Source organism: Lactuca virosa, chromosome 8, assembly GCF_052849685.1.
Source record: "Lactuca virosa cultivar CGN04683 chromosome 8, Lactuca_virosa_CGN04683_v6, whole genome shotgun sequence".
Classification (NCBI taxonomy): Eukaryota; Viridiplantae; Streptophyta; class Magnoliopsida; order Asterales; family Asteraceae; genus Lactuca; species Lactuca virosa.
In genome coordinates this window covers 119,229,489-119,245,073 of record NC_136433.1, presented here as the reverse complement: position 1 = coordinate 119,245,073, position 15,585 = coordinate 119,229,489, and the positions used below count along the sequence as shown (strand labels likewise).

The window sequence follows — 15,585 nt, the reverse complement described above, 5'->3', positions numbered from 1 at the left end:
CCACCTAAGCTTAGGTACTAAACCTCATGAAAATACAATGTTTTACTTAATGAAGATTGCAGTTAAGGGATTCACAATTAACACTTGATGATGTAGATTCAAGATAGACGAAATAGTTTTGATAAGGAAGCAAGAATATTGATTATCTTCGACCTTCGTGACAGTGGAAAAAAGTAATGTCTATTAGGGTGAAGTAATAAACGATAATTAAGGAAAGAAAACAGGGATAGTAAAACGATAATGGAGGAAAGAAATGTTATCGAGGATGATATATTTACCAAGTGAAAACCAAATCGGGTATATTTACTAAGTTAAAACGACATATTTTAGAGGTTTAGTACCTAAGCTTAGGTGAGGCTGTAATGTATATTCTATATCCCCATATATATATATATATATATATATATATATATATATATATATATATATATATATATATATATATATATATATATGCAAGTCAATAACTTTGTTTAATATCATCAAATAAACTTAAATTTTGATGTAAATAAATTGGTTGAAGAAGATGCACAAGACTGAAGGTAAGTTTTCAGTTATGTGATCTCATAAATTAGTTCATAGAGATAGGTTAACCATCCTGATAACTATGACCCGTTTGCTATGCATGTATTATTTTAATAATTTTTATATATTTTCTGTAAAAAACAAATTTTGATCGGTTTGCAGTATAAGTATATAGTACTTACCTTCACTCTGTAGATTCTTTTATCCTGACAAATATCTACTTGTTATTTGTAGTGAGTAGTTAATGGTATGTCCATAGATGGTATGCCTGCCTGCCTATTTTGTATTGTTCTAATCGACCTGAATGAATATGATCTTGTAGATTGACAGTCACTTCGATACAAAATTATTTGTTTTTTTTTTTGGAAACGGCAAATGATTAAACGGAAGCCTACTCGCATATTTCAACGAGTACCCCGGGTTCGAGCTCCTTTACAGGGCAAACCCAGCCCCCATAGGGGTTTCCAGGGAAAATTTCCCCACATGTGGCACAAGTTTAAGAGGCACCCAAATTGGGTTTTGCAGGGATTGAACTCCCGACCTCTGACCCCACGTGGGTATTAAACCCGGTACCTCTTCCCAGCTAGGCTGGAAGTCATTGGTATTTTGAAGCTGAATTTTGTAACTAACTTATACAATTGTAATACAAAAACAATTTTATTTGTATTTTGATTGTTTCAAATTCATATATATTTGTTTATGGGTCAAAGGAAAACAATCCCATCTGATATCTTTCAACAGGAAACTCCACCAAGATTTTGGGATGTTTTAAACTCAATTAAATCATATGAATCAACTCTAACCTCTATACCAATTATTAAAACAGGATTAGTATTCAACTTAAAACTGGCACTTATTCAATTCCTTGCTTATTAGAGGAGTGGTACTAAAGTTAAAGAGAAAGCAAAAGAGTTATGTTTTTGTGTGTTTTAGTTATGTTTATTCCTTACATATATATTAAACTAAAAGAAAGAACAAAACATGAAACCAAATCTAGAATAATTAATACTTAGAAAAATGCCCACATTACAATTATGTATTTATTTTTTACTAACCGATGTATAAAGCATTCCTAAAATGCATCGTAAATTATGTAATTGCTTGATATAAAGTCATTACCAGCAATTCCATATTATAAGGGACAAATAAATTAGTTAAAGCAAATTAAATTACTATGACAAAATACTTTCTACAAAGCTTCACTGATTTCTTCTCTAGAAAAAGAAAAAGTTAATAACCAAAAAAAAGAAGCAAAATGTAAACAATGGAAAAAGGAAACATGTTTGGTGTTTGGTAATTTGCCACAAATATGTACTCTTTCTTCATTATAAATAAGAGAGTGAGTGTAACATCATCATTGTAAAGAGAGAATTAGAATTATAATGGACGTAGTTGAAGTATCAGAACACTCGCATCCACTAAAGCTCGTTGATTTGCAGCTACAATATGAAGATGAAGAGGATGAAGAAGAAAAAGTTGAGGGTGGTGATCCAATTATGAAAGAGGGTTGTCGAGTTGCATGTGAGAGGTGTGGTGAAGAAATCAATATGTATCATAGGTACTACTACAAATGTATTATGGCTATGGAAGGTTCTTTATCATGTGATGATTTCTCACTTCACAAATTCTGTGCTGAGCTCCCTGAAAGGTTAGAGCACCCATCACACCCAAACCATACTCTTGGCCTGGTATTATCTTCATATTCATTTTCATATTCACAGTCAGTTTTAGATTCATATTCTGATCCTATATGTATGATTTGTAAGAGACCTCACAAGCCTGGAGAAAGTTTTTACAAATGTTATATACATGATTTCTCCATTGATGTGAAGTGTGCTGTGCAAATAGGAAAAAATGTCATTCATCATCCTTGTCACCCTCACTTGCTGACGTGTGTAATCCCTAAACCCATTTTATGCGAGTGTAGTGCCTGTGGGAGAAGACATGAAGGGATATTCTATCAATGTACTACTTCATGTAATGGTTTCACCATACACAGTGAATGTGTTTTCCAACCAAAAAGTTTGCTAATCCAACAAACCACAGATGATGATTTTCATCATACTCATCCAGTCACCATTTCATATTCATTCCCCTTGATAGATCAAACATTTAAATATTTTCCTAAATGTAGAGTTTGTGATCGGCCTTTTTATGATACTCGCGATATGGAGAATCTTTGGATATACAAATGCTATAAATGTATGTACTATGTCCATTTGGATTGTGCAACATCAAGAAGAGAGCCATTCATGTCCATCTTCTTGTCCGCAGGTAAATAAATCCTTTTATCGATTGCTTTCGTCTAAATGTATTATTACGTGTGGCTTTATTTGACACACACACACACATTAACCAATCTTGTTTTTCTGTTTCCGATTTATTATCAGGCCTTGGAAGAACCATTAAAATTTATGAAGATATTGACCATCCTGGTCTTGTTCATCTCCCATTCCCTGATGAATCTTACAGCTTGCCAAAACACTTGTTTTTCCAACAAATAGATCAGCAACATCATATAGTAGATTACCTAAAACACATGAGTCATAAACACCCTCTGATTTTGGTTGATCAGACACAAAGCAACTCCTCAAAGATTAAGGATTCTTTGTTATTGATGTGTCATAACCCAATGAAAAAGACCCAACTGCTATGCAATGGATGTTTAAAACCAATTATGGCAACCATGCCATTTTACCAGATTGCAAGTTTGTTCTCCATGAGTGGTGCACTCGACTACCCACAGAAATAGAAAACCACCCAGGTCACCCACAACATACTCTGCTTCTCATGTACTCAAATGCCCTTCCTTTATTTTTCGGTGTGTTCGATTGTGCTGTTTGTTATCTGCCTTGCAACGGATTTGCATATTGTTGTGTAGAATGTGGATATTATGTTGATGTTACATGTGGCTTTATACCTAAACAAATCACACATAAATCTCACCCGAATCACCTTCTTTCAATAGTTGAAAAATATGGTTCTTGTCATTTGTGTCGGAGAGCTCATAAACAGTATGCCTGTCGGAGCCTTTTTAACAAAAAAACACTTTTTTTGGTTGCAAAGTTTGTGATATCTATATACATCCAGAATGTGCTTTGTTATTAGCTGAGACAATTAGGCACAAGTATGACAAGAAGTATCCCATGAAGCTAAGTTACTTCCCTATTGAAAACCATAAGAGTGAATATTTTTGTGAAATTTGTGAGCATTATTTGAACCCTCATCAAGCTTTCTATCATTGTCAAGAATGTATTCAATCTATACATAGTTGTTGTGCTCCATTAATACCTCAGCCAGTGGCGGACCTTAGTGGTGCCCAGGGGGTCCCGGGCCACTGCTCTGATTTCGGCACGTAGTGTAAAAAAAATTTTATGTTTTTTCTATTAGATGCACCGGCTTAAAATACGAATGCCACTACTAATTTAGATTTTTTCGGAAAAAAAAATTTAGTGCCACACCTCAGTGCAAGATAGATGCCACCCCCTTTGAGAGAAGCGTTTATTTTTTTGTGAATATAAAGTTTGGGGGCATTCATAATAGTGATGGTCATCCGCATCCTCTCTCCTTTGCTCAAGGTATCGTGTTGAATGATCTATGTAGCATATGTTTTGAGCAATTATTCTGCAAGATGATCTTTAAATGTCTTGAGTGTAAGTTTGAAGTTGATTACACATGTTGTGAGCGTTTGAACAATATATGAAGGTTTTGCTTTCTCTACCAAATACATGCTACAAAACATAATATGTTGTGTAATTGTCATTACTCTTTCTTGTATATCTCCCTCTTTTATGTGTAAGATGATACATTAAGGCCTCGTTTGTTTTTCTACAAAAGTACTTTTTGAGCACTTTTCCCTTCCGTCGGGTAGACGTTTCTCAAGTGCATGTCTTCTTCCGCAAACATGGAAAAAGACAAAAGACATTTAACCACTTCCAAAACAAACAGCACCTAAATAAATTGGAATTCCCTTGTGCATGCTAAATTTTGCAATCCTTTTGTTCATCCCTAAATAATTTATTTCTAATTATGAAACTAGTTAACTGTTCTTATTCTTTCTTATTTTGTTTCGGGTGATTGTTATTTTTGAATGAAAGTCAAATAAATATGAAATTTGGATTACATGTTGCATGATATAATCTTTTGATGCTAGAGTTGTTATTAAGAAAAGGAATAACCAAACCACCTTCTATTTCAGCTTTTACCTCGACAAATATATGAATCAAATTTTAGCCTGTAGGAATCCATTGCCATTTGACTCGGCGATGATCTAGAAAAACCATCCTCCAAATATGATATAAGTTAATGCCTGCTAATCAAATTTTCTTATAAGTTACTAAATAACAACGACCAAGTATGGGAGTATCCTACTGATGACAGAAGAAACCATATCAAACCTGAGAAAAAAAAAAGGCACCAGAATGTTTGAACTTGTTCTACCATTCGGACAATACTAATTCTTTTAGAAAGATTTAGGAACTAAACTTTATCTCGTTTATAGGAAGTGAATGCTTTGCATACAAGTGAAATCAAGCAATAAGATAAACAGAAATACTTTTCCCAAATAATAATCAAGATACTCTTAATATCAGAAAAGAAAAAAAAAAAAAAAAAGGAAACATTAAACATATAATAATAGCAACAAAGTTGATGCCTTGTTTGCAATCTCAGCAAAGAAAATCTCATGATGGTGCCATGTGAATTTTGAAAAATTAAAAGAGCATAGAGATATTCACATCGAAAGACATATATCAAAACTTGAAACTTGCTCCAATTCATATTTTATATCTATATCAAATATTTAAGAAGCCAAATCAGTGTTTAAACCCATTTTTCCAACTAAAACTTTTTGGGTGCATAAGCCACTTAACTTTATATTTTATACTTGTTATTTTGCCAACTAAAATTTTGAGGGTGTGGGAAATTGGGGGTTACGGAGGACTAATGAATTGGGAAATGCTATTCGGGGTACGGTATTGGGTGCTTCAACCACCATGGAATGGTGAATGATATTTGCATTTTTATTCATTATTTGGCACATTTTTCATTAGTTATTGTTGCTTTCTCATGCATTTTTATGTTTTAATTATTTTTATGGCTTTCAAGAAACTTTCTAGTGTTTTGTGATTAACTGTAGAAATTGTGAAGTCGGGTGCGGAACAAGTGATCTCGGGACGTGTGGAAAGATGATTTTGAAGCTTAATGAAGAAATTGTGAAATGGGCTTTTGAGCTTAAAAGATGGGCTAAACTCTTGGTCAAAGCAGGTCAAAGTCGGGGCAAGAAAGGGAGTGTAGGAGAGTCAAAAGTCAAAGTGAGAGCTGAAAGTCAACCTTGCACGTGCCGCGCAAGGTCATTGCAAATTCTATGTGGGCACGGAAGCTAATCAAGCTTTGGTTCTAAATGTTGGTATGATTGTTGTCATTTGTTTCTTAAATTCATAGTGACAAATGATTTGAACAAGATCTTTACTATCTATTTAGGTCATAGCTTGTAATCCTCTAAACTAGTAATCTCAAGCTTTTGAAATTACATTTGGATTTGATGATTCTTTAAACTTAATGCTAATTACCTTATGTAAACTAAGCTTATTTAGTTTAGAATTGTGATTCAGGGGGATTTTGAGAGCTTTCATGATTTTTTTTTTATCCAAAGAAGAATCTGGGTTATTTGAGCTTTTAAATAACTATAGTCAAATTGAAACAAAAAACCATTGCACCATAAATCTTGATGATTAACTAATTACTTGGGATTGTAGGTAAAACTCAATGTTGGTGTCTTTCTCATTTTATATTCTAGAATGTTGATTTAACTTCTTGTCCTGCAAAATACTTTTAATTACTAGTTAGTAGTTCAAACAAACAAACCCCCATTTTTACTTTAAAGTTGATTTTTACAAATGGATTGCGTAGATAAAAACTCACTCAACCTCCTTCTTACTACTATACATAATTTATGAGTTAGATTATTTAGGTTCTTTGTTTGTTGGCCTCAACAACTTTTGAAACATTGCCCGCATATGAACTTTCGACTAGTCATGAGTGCATGATGGACCAACCAACTAGCGCCTAACGACTTTTGAAACATTGCCCGCATATGAACTTCGTCAAGCATGGGTTTTGCATGCTTCACCAGGATGTAACCACATAACTGCTTCAAAATGGATTCTCGCTCTTGGTTGTGTTGCTTTTTAGGTATGGAGTTAGCAAAAAAGGATATAGATATTGGGATCCGATTTTCAAACGTCTTAGAAACTTCTAACATGTTATATTATTGGAACACACGATGTTCTTATCAATCTCCAAATTTCTGAATAAATAACATCTATCTGCTCTTTTTCTTACTGTTAATTTTCTTACCGATGTATATATTCTTTTAACTCACATGAGTCCCTACCCACCATGAATTTTCCCACTGAATCACTCATGCACCCCAAGGCACCTACCACCATCTCCTTAGGACCATGATCACCGGCTTTTTAGTCATCTCTTGAAAACAAGGATCCAAGCATTGCTTTGCCACTGCAACCAAATTGGGGCCTCATTTTTGGTTGTGTTGTTTTCTTGGGTATGGAGTTGCACAAAAAGGATATCAATGTTGAATCGGATATCCAAGCATCTTAGAAACTCCTGACCTATTACATTCTAGGAATAGATGATGTTCTTATTGATCCCCAAAATTTTCACGTAACATCTCCATGGATTACTCCTTTCTTTATTAAGGCATATATGTCCCAGGACTCGCATTAATCTAATACATCATCCACCATGAATTCTCTCTTTGAGTCAGCACACTTACATAACATGGCACCAACCACCTCCTTAAACATTGATCAAACATCGAACCATTTTCAATACTGACTTCCGAGACATCTCATGAATTTGAGGGTCTTAGCACTACTCTTCATGAACCCATCGTTGATGATTTTGGTGTTATCAACATATTTTAGCGTAATTAATATTAATTTTGAGATAGGTTGAGTTCTATTTATTCACTGATGTTGGAGGTAAAGAGTGCATACTCGGAATGATAAATGTAAGCTCGGGAATAACCATATTTCTAACCACCTTTTTTACGCCAAAATATATTTAACCACCCTTTAACTACTTTTCTTCCCTTGATAAAAACATAGTGAATGTTCCATAAAAGGGTTGAATTTTCTCATACTCGAAATTGACCATCCGATTCTCTCTATCTCTCAAAACGCAAAATAGCAAGGTACTTTTTGTGTTTCGAATTTGGAAGTGGCATGACTTCTAAATTGACATTCTTGGATTATTCGAAATCAAATTTCAGGACACCCCAGACAAAAGGGTCGAAATTACAGATTTTAGAAAATGATTGCAATCACGAATCATGAATTATCAAAGTTTATATTGATATTATTAGACCCAAAATCTAACACCCACTTTGGCAACAAGCTACAAAGGACAAGATTTAGGAAACAACCAAACATAGGACATTGTTCCACTTCCACCATAATAGTCTATCATTTGTTTTAAGCAGGTCTACAAAAACTAGGTTGCAATTTAGATGGTATAGTTGATTGATATAAAGCATGCCTCGTTGCAAACAACTTCCATCAAGAGTATAAGATCGACTACAATGAGACATGATCTTTTTACATGAGATACCTTTGTTTGCATGGTGATTGCTATTGCAGTTATCCGTCGTTAGACTCTATACCATATGGATGTCAAAGAGACCTTCCCCAATGGAGATCTAGCTAAGGGTGTTACACGCTACCTCCAAATGGAGTCTATTATCCACCATGCCATGTCTGCATGATTCTGAAAGCTCTATATGGTCACAAATAAGCACCACATGCCTGTTTTAAGAAGTTCAACACCACCAACAGATCATTGTGTTCTCATCTTGTCACCATGATTATGGGTTGTTTACTCGTACCATTGAGGCATGTACCACCCTTCTATATGTGATTGGAAAGACTGTTCATATTGTCCCGATCTCTACCACATATCAACTGGTTGATATCTTAACCAAAGCAAATATGTGGTGCCATTTGTTCTGTTTCCGTTGGGGGTGGATTAGCACATATGTTACGTACTTATTGTATATGGACTATGTATGTATATTTTTTTTGTATTTAACTATTTTTCCTAATTATCAATCATATTGTAATCAATCGTCTTCTTTAATAGATTCTATGTATTCAGCTCTAATCTAAAACTCCAATTCATGAACCCTAACAAAAGTAGTGACAAATAAGTTGTGGAATTACATTATATTACAAGCCTTAAGAATAAATGGCCATCTTTGATAAAGCTTAAGCATTTATCATGTCATATATATTTTACACACACAAAGGACCAAGAGCAGAAAAAAAAAACTTGGCTATACAACTGAAGCATAAGTTAAGAACAATTTCTAACCTTTGTTACTTTAGTGTGTACAAGTAGAACCTCTGTTTGATTCCAGCAGGGGGGGTGTTCTCATTATTTCCCCTCTTCGAGAGCATGTTCTTGCAGCAGAGGGCTGGTTTGGGGAGATGATGATGCTTCATTGTAATGAACACCACCATCTTCTTTTGCTTTTCCCCATAGAACAGCATAGAACCCTAATGATATAATTAGGCCCCCAACAACACTGCACCAAAATTTGAGTTCAATTTTGACACTGAGGAATGATATTTCAATAAAAAGAAGAAGAAGAAGAAGAAGAAGAAGTTGGAATGACCTTCCGAGATGGAGTGAATCACCAAGGAATATGACACCCATAGCAACTGCAATCACAATCGACAATGGCTTGAACATGGCTACATACACAGGTCCTTTCAATCTCAAAGCCCATACTTGAATCAAACCACTTAAAAATCCAGTAGAGATCCCCTATAAACAACAAAACCAAGACTTTCACAAGGACAGAATGTTTAATGTAACAACAAAAAGAAAGTTAGTTTCTTACCATGTAAATTATAGAAGCCAGCATCTTATCAGGTTTTAGTTTCCATGCATCCAAATCTCTCACCATAATCAACCCTGCAAAGGCTGCTACAATCATTCCACTTAACCCAAAGATGAAAACAACCATTAGTTCCACTGGATACAGGATCATGATTTGTGCCTACGTACAGGGTTGCTGAAAACACTCAAGTTTGCTATAAATAATAAGTATTATGCTAACATTAGAAATTACAATTTTGGTACCTGAGAAACCAAAACAAATGAAAGTAGGAAATTTTGACTTGCAAGTAAAATTCCACCAATAATCCAATATAAGCTTGATGAATCAGATAACATGGTAACTGATGGGCCATTATACAGTGTTGCTACCAGTGCACCAGATATTGACACTACAGTTCCCACAATTTTTGCTTGGCTGCTATAGCTTCGCAAATTCAGTTGTTCCACCCTACAGACCAAAAAAAAAATAATTGCTTTTGAAACGGAAGTAAAAGAGAAAGACTTGATGACAAAATTCTTTCATGTTTTCTGGTCATAATGTGCAGAATTAATGATTTTGGAAGAGTGCCTGAAGAAGAATGCAAGAATGAAGGTGAAAGCAGGTGCCAGATTGCTCATAACTGAAGAAAGTGTTGGAGAACTGTACTTGATACCAACATATCCAAATATCTGAGACATGTATCTGCAATTTACAGCATTTCAATCATTATATTGATGATTGAATCGAAAATAGAGAACAACAATCAAGACATGCTAATATGAGTAACCTACAGAAGAAACCTGTAATCACAGGGATGTATGAAAGGGAAATAAAGAGATATAAGACAGCAGAAGTACATTTTGACATGAAGTACAGCAGAAATATAGATCCAATTTACCTGTACAGCTGAGGTTCCTGAGTTTAAGAATCATAGCTAACATAAGTGTGAATTTCTGTGTTTCTTTTTAGTTGTCTTATATCCTACTTGAATTGGAAATGGTACATTGTTTAATTGCAAAAATTGAATTCTTTTACCAAATCCGCGCATTGCAATTCCTGGAAATTCAGGTCAATGCTTATAAAAGATTAGGGTTCCACCAACCCTTGATACTAGTAGACTAGAATATTCCTCCTCCCAAGTCCCAATTAATTTGAAAGAGTCAAAATAGCAAATTCAACAAATTCTAAAGATGGTAAGACTCAGATCAAGTTGGTTTACCCAATCAAGCTAAGAAGGAAAAGCTTGGCAACAATGGCGAACTTCAGTGGCGGGATGCTTGATTTTCTGCACAAATTGAAACAAGAAATTCAATTCGAACTAGAGGTTCCTGCATAATAGGGAATTAACGAGCTATAATAATTAAAATTGCCTGCGGACGATGAATGGACAAGGCAAGAGGAAAAGGAAGCCGACAAGGAAGACATAAGTGGTGAAAACGTATGAATTTATCTCTTGAGAAGTTGCCGATTTAAATAATGTGTTTCCGCCTACAATAATGCATTCGATCAGCATCATTGCTGAAAATGGCAATACATCATTGTAACAAGTTCTACTCATCTCTGATCTCTGTGTTTCCCCCTTGATCTCTGCGACTGGAAAAGGGAGATCTGGAAGGATTATCTAAATGTTAAGAGAAAAACTTCACCAAACTCCTTCTATGACCTATCCGATGATCCAGAGTTGACTGAAGTGTTACCGGTGAAATTGAATTATCCGGGAAGATGCGGGTTACAACGGCTAGACCATACGACTCGTTTCTTCTGTATTATCATGCGGAGTAATTCATTGACTCATGGGGCTGCTAAATATTTTTTAATTTGAATAGAGAAGCCTGAAATAAAAACCAAACATATTATTTTTTATCTTTAGAAAATAATTAAACTATCTTTATGAGATAATTATATTACTTTTATATCTGTTAAAACAGTTATATCTTTTTATGTGGTTAAAATTAGTGTTTCATTATCGGATAAACATAAGAGATGTTTTTCAGGATTAACCGGAATCTCGAATGTCAGGCTGGTTAAAAGCTGTTCGATGATGGCTGAATCAGGCTTTCTAGAATGTAAGGGTTCGAAAAGTCAGTTCAAGGGCTCAAATCCTGATATTCTATGCTTGAGGAATGTCTTTGCGGATGATATGCTAGCAGAAATCGTCCCATGTTCATTGTTTTTCCTGAGAGAAAGATGGTCTCGAAGCACACTCTGGTTCGCGCCAATCCCTTCACTCCAGTAATCCATACCCGGACGTCGGCGATGGCGTATTCCTCATCCCATGATCCTTTCCCATGTCGTGGAAGTGAGCTCCTTCATTCTTCATAACGACTATAACCAAGCTGCCAACCAATAAAGCAAGCACCTTCATGGACTGGAAGCTCCGTTAGCACCTTAAGGTTGTCTTTATCCTGAGAACCCTCGGGAATATTCTGAGACTCAGCTAATGCTTCTAGGCCCACATTCGGAGACAGACCAAACACCTCTCTTACCCACTCACTATCTAATAAACGTCTCGTAGTTGTAGACTTGAAGTTGTAACTTTTATACAGAAATGTTTGAAAAAAAGTAGATGTAGCTTATGAAGCAGTTTCTAAAAGGTCTGAAAAAATAAAGGCTATTTGAAATAGCTTTTGAATTCACAACTTTTTGTTTAAAATAAAATCTAAAAACTCATGTCGTGAAACAAAACTTTTTCTTTTCGAGTTTTTCTTAAAAAACTAAAAGTTAAAAAAACTCTATCCAATAACTTAAATTAAAAATCTTATGTCAAATATTATATCTATGTTGGTAGTGGTTTTTTGGAATATCAATTAATGTTTCTAGAATTTAATAATATCATGTAATATCTTTTTAGTTCTATATAGGCTATGCAATCGATATCTATGTTCAAGCAGTTACTAAACAAACACCTACTTTTTTTATCTATGTTAATTTGAGGCCAAAAAAGAAATAAAATCTATTTATATAATATTTCTTCCTAACAAATAGCACTTATTTGTATAATATCTTATCCAAATAGCAGTAAAAAATAAACCATCAGTTATTTTATTAGTTTCAAATGGATGTATAACAAAGACTTTATTTGGTGTTTACTAGATTGGATTTTGGGTTTTTTTTTCTTAAATAAAAAAGTTTAAGTAACTAATTTTTTTATAACATGGAAGAATTTGTTAAGATTCAAAAGAAAAAGATATTCAAGTCAGCAAAAGGGCATTTTAGTTTGCATGATAGTTTGAAAAGAATTATATTTGGAAAATTGAATTTAAAAAAATAAAATATATATGAATTATAATTAATAATACCTTTAATTACCGTCGTTCTAAAAAAATAAAAATAATAAAAATAAATAATACCTTTAATTAACAAAAAAAATTAAAACGAATTAATTTCATTCTATTGCTTGGTTTACATATTGGAGATTTGGAGTCCCAATTCCAATTTGATCAAAACTTTCAATTCCGGTAGCCAAACAAAGAAAATAAGTATTTAGTATTTACAGTTTTACATCTTTTAATTTTATGAGTAAAATTATAAAAGTTTTCCGAATAGATTCAGAGATTATAGCCCATATTAATATGGCCCATTTAAGCAGGCCCGCATCCTTCCGAATTACCAAATAGACAGGCGTCGATGTACGATGTTAAAACCCTGGAAACTAGGGTTTATAGTTTAGGGATTTGATGTTTCAGCTATAACAACATCAATGGAGGGATTGAAGGTATCTGATGCCGAATTGGTGCTGTATTTACATCCCTCAAAGTCCAAAAATGTGTCTCAAGCCATCTTCGGTGAACTAAGTTCAATGCTTTTCAAGTAATTCTTCTTCCTTTTGATGCATCTTATCGAACTCGAGTACTTTGTTTTTCATGTCATTGTACACAATTGGGGGGAAATAATATCGATTTATATCTATACTTAAAGAAGATTAAACCGATGCATGTACATGCATATAAACTGAACTTTTAGGCAGCTCTGTTTGTCACAGAAAGCCATGTTTTAAATGATGATCTGAATGGATCAATGATTTTAGATGTTGTTATTATATAACACAAGTCCGTTTAAGGAAGATAGGTTCATATCATCAGTGTTATTATATGGACTTGTTTTTGTAGGTTCAATGAAACATTCGATGGTGTTCTGTTGGCTTACAGTGCTTCTACTCAAAAAGAGTTGGCAAAGATTCTTCCAGGCTTGAATCCTTACTTTGGTGTGAGACTACAAGCACAACTCTTACTTTTCTATCCAAAACCAGATATGCTTTTAGGTACAATCCACTGATAGCTCTCATGATATGTAACATTGCTTATATTTACCTGATGCTAGATTCTTGTTTTGTTTCTTAAATATCCCAATAATCATTTTTACAGAAGGAAAGGTGGTGAAACTTGCAGAACAGTCTATACACATTGTTGTTCTTGGTTTCTCATCAGCAACCATTATAGAAGAAGATATTCGTGAAGAATTTAGTTACAAAGTTGTAAGTGAAAGGCTATTATTGTGTTTGAAAAGATCCCCTCTTTTTTTTCCATCCACTCAGGAATAAGTTGTGGTGAAATTGCAAAACTAATGCCAACAATACTTTTTGAAATTTTCTTGTTTCAGAAACATGGGAAGGAAGTATATGGTAGCACAGTTAATAAGCGCCATAAGATAGAGATTGGAACCATTCTACGTTTTGTTGTCAAGAGGTGATAAATTCTTCTTTTTTTTTTCAAGTTATGTTTTTTCTTCATAATCAAGTTTATGCACAGCAACATTTTTTGTTGCCTTGAAGCTTTGGTAGACCTTTCTGAGACTTTTCTTATTCTTGTACTAGTTTGGATTGTATGTGATTTTTGGGCATTTACATTTTGATTGCTACAGAAATTTATGTTTTTCATCCAACTTATGCAAATTCAGTCAAATTTATAAATGACCTGACCTTGAAAGTTGATTCTAGTTTTGATGAGGAAATACTTCATATATCCGGATCATTGCTTCCAAATCACACAGGAAGTGTTAGCTGGTTGGATAAACCTGCAGAAGAGGCACATACTGAGAGGTTATTTTATTAACATGTTATAAAATGATTTTTGATTTGAATAAGCATCAAGTTTTTTTGACATTATTATTAATTATTTGGCTCCAGTAATACCAAGAAGAGGAGAGAAGTTGAAATGCAGAATGACAAAGTGTCAGAGGATTCATTTGCTGATAAGCATCGGGTGAAGAAGTCAAAGAAGAAACAACACAGTAGAAATGGCATGTGAAATATTTTCATTGAATTGTTGTGATTTGTAAGCAAGTAGGTAATTCTTGAGGGGGTATATGTTGGTACAGCAGTAGTTAAATGATGAGTTGGATAAAATTCAATGCCATGTATGCCAATTTTTGTATTGTTGTAGTTGATGGTAGTCTCCAGCAAAGTTGCTAATTTTAAAATTGCCACTAAACTCTTCAATCAATACGAATGTAATGTCGGCTCCCAAAGAAAATAATGTTGTTTTGTGGAATTCTGTTTAAGATATCTGTTTCTTTTGAACACAAGTAAAACAAAGTGCATCGTAAATGGTAATGGTGTATTAACATTCATCAAAGGCAAAGAAATGTCTCTCAAGCCATCTTTAGTGAATTTCTACACCATTGGAGGAAAATAGTATCGAATATCACAACAAGAAATATAACTTTTAGGGGCGCCACCATTAGCGACGACATGTACCTTTAGGGACGACATCTGATAATTCGCGTTTTTGTCGTCGCTAAAGGTCCCTGCCGCCGCTAATAGCATCGTCTCTAAAGGGTGGTACCGGCGATCCGTCTGAATGCCTCCGGATCAAGTCCTGGCCCTAAGATTACATCTTGATCCGACGGATGGGGTTAACGAAAAAATTGGCGCGTGTTTTCTCTCCAACGTGGCGCCGCTAATGGTTAAATCGGCGTCGCTAAAGGCGCGCCCCTAAAGGGTCACCTTTTTGTTCCCCTCCAGGTAGCAGATCGAGATCAGTTGCCACATCCACTCCATTTGTCTCTCGTTCTTCCGGCAATTTCAACGCTTTTCCGGCGACTGTAGACTCGTTTTGCATCTTCCATCGACTATTAACCACCGGTGCACCCCACTTCTTCAACCAGAGTGATTTCCAGCTCCTCACTGGTGTACCTGCTCCACCGACGACGTTCTGAGT

General features: G+C 34.6%; 3 protein-coding genes across 5 annotated transcripts; 2 read left to right on the top strand and 1 right to left on the bottom strand.

The window, feature by feature from the left end:
- Nucleotides 1–1,878: 1,878 nt before the first annotated feature.
- LOC145133670 (uncharacterized) lies at nt 1,879–3,620 on the top strand. Its single transcript, XM_079068608.1, has 2 exons — nt 1,879–2,799; nt 2,916–3,620. Exons 1-2 carry the CDS (start codon nt 1,908–1,910, stop codon nt 3,275–3,277), a joined length of 1,254 nt encoding a protein of 417 aa, XP_078924734.1. The 5' UTR covers nt 1,879–1,907; the 3' UTR covers nt 3,278–3,620.
- A 1,094-nt stretch (nt 3,621–4,714) lies between these two features.
- LOC145133671 (WAT1-related protein At5g40230-like) lies at nt 4,715–11,218 on the bottom strand. 3 transcript variants are annotated; one of them, XR_013718676.1, is made up of 8 exons: nt 10,798–11,218; nt 10,647–10,712; nt 10,016–10,129; nt 9,691–9,895; nt 9,449–9,607; nt 9,221–9,372; nt 8,917–9,130; nt 4,715–4,834 (listed from the first exon to the last, which is right to left on the bottom strand). XR_013718676.1 is itself a non-coding variant. In XM_079068609.1 (8 exons), exons 2-8 carry the CDS (start codon nt 10,983–10,985, stop codon nt 8,980–8,982), a joined length of 1,035 nt encoding a protein of 344 aa, XP_078924735.1. In that variant the 5' UTR covers nt 10,986–11,035; nt 11,125–11,218; the 3' UTR covers nt 8,754–8,979. The 3 variants fall into 3 exon arrangements, 1 of the variants encoding a protein (XP_078924735.1); XR_013718675.1 differs by having other exon boundaries at nt 4,717–4,922; XM_079068609.1 differs by lacking the exon at nt 4,715–4,834 and having other exon boundaries at nt 8,754–9,130; nt 10,798–11,035; nt 11,125–11,218.
- Nucleotides 11,219–13,061: 1,843 nt separating this feature from the next.
- LOC145132812 (DNA-directed RNA polymerase) lies at nt 13,062–14,856 on the top strand. The gene is made up of 6 exons (XM_079067727.1): nt 13,062–13,237; nt 13,537–13,688; nt 13,792–13,901; nt 14,027–14,112; nt 14,364–14,465; nt 14,553–14,856. The coding sequence occupies exons 1-6, from the start codon at nt 13,128–13,130 to the stop codon at nt 14,671–14,673; spliced, it is 681 nt and encodes a 226-aa protein (XP_078923853.1). The 5' UTR covers nt 13,062–13,127; the 3' UTR covers nt 14,674–14,856.
- The last annotated feature ends 729 nt before the right edge of the window (nt 14,857–15,585 follow it).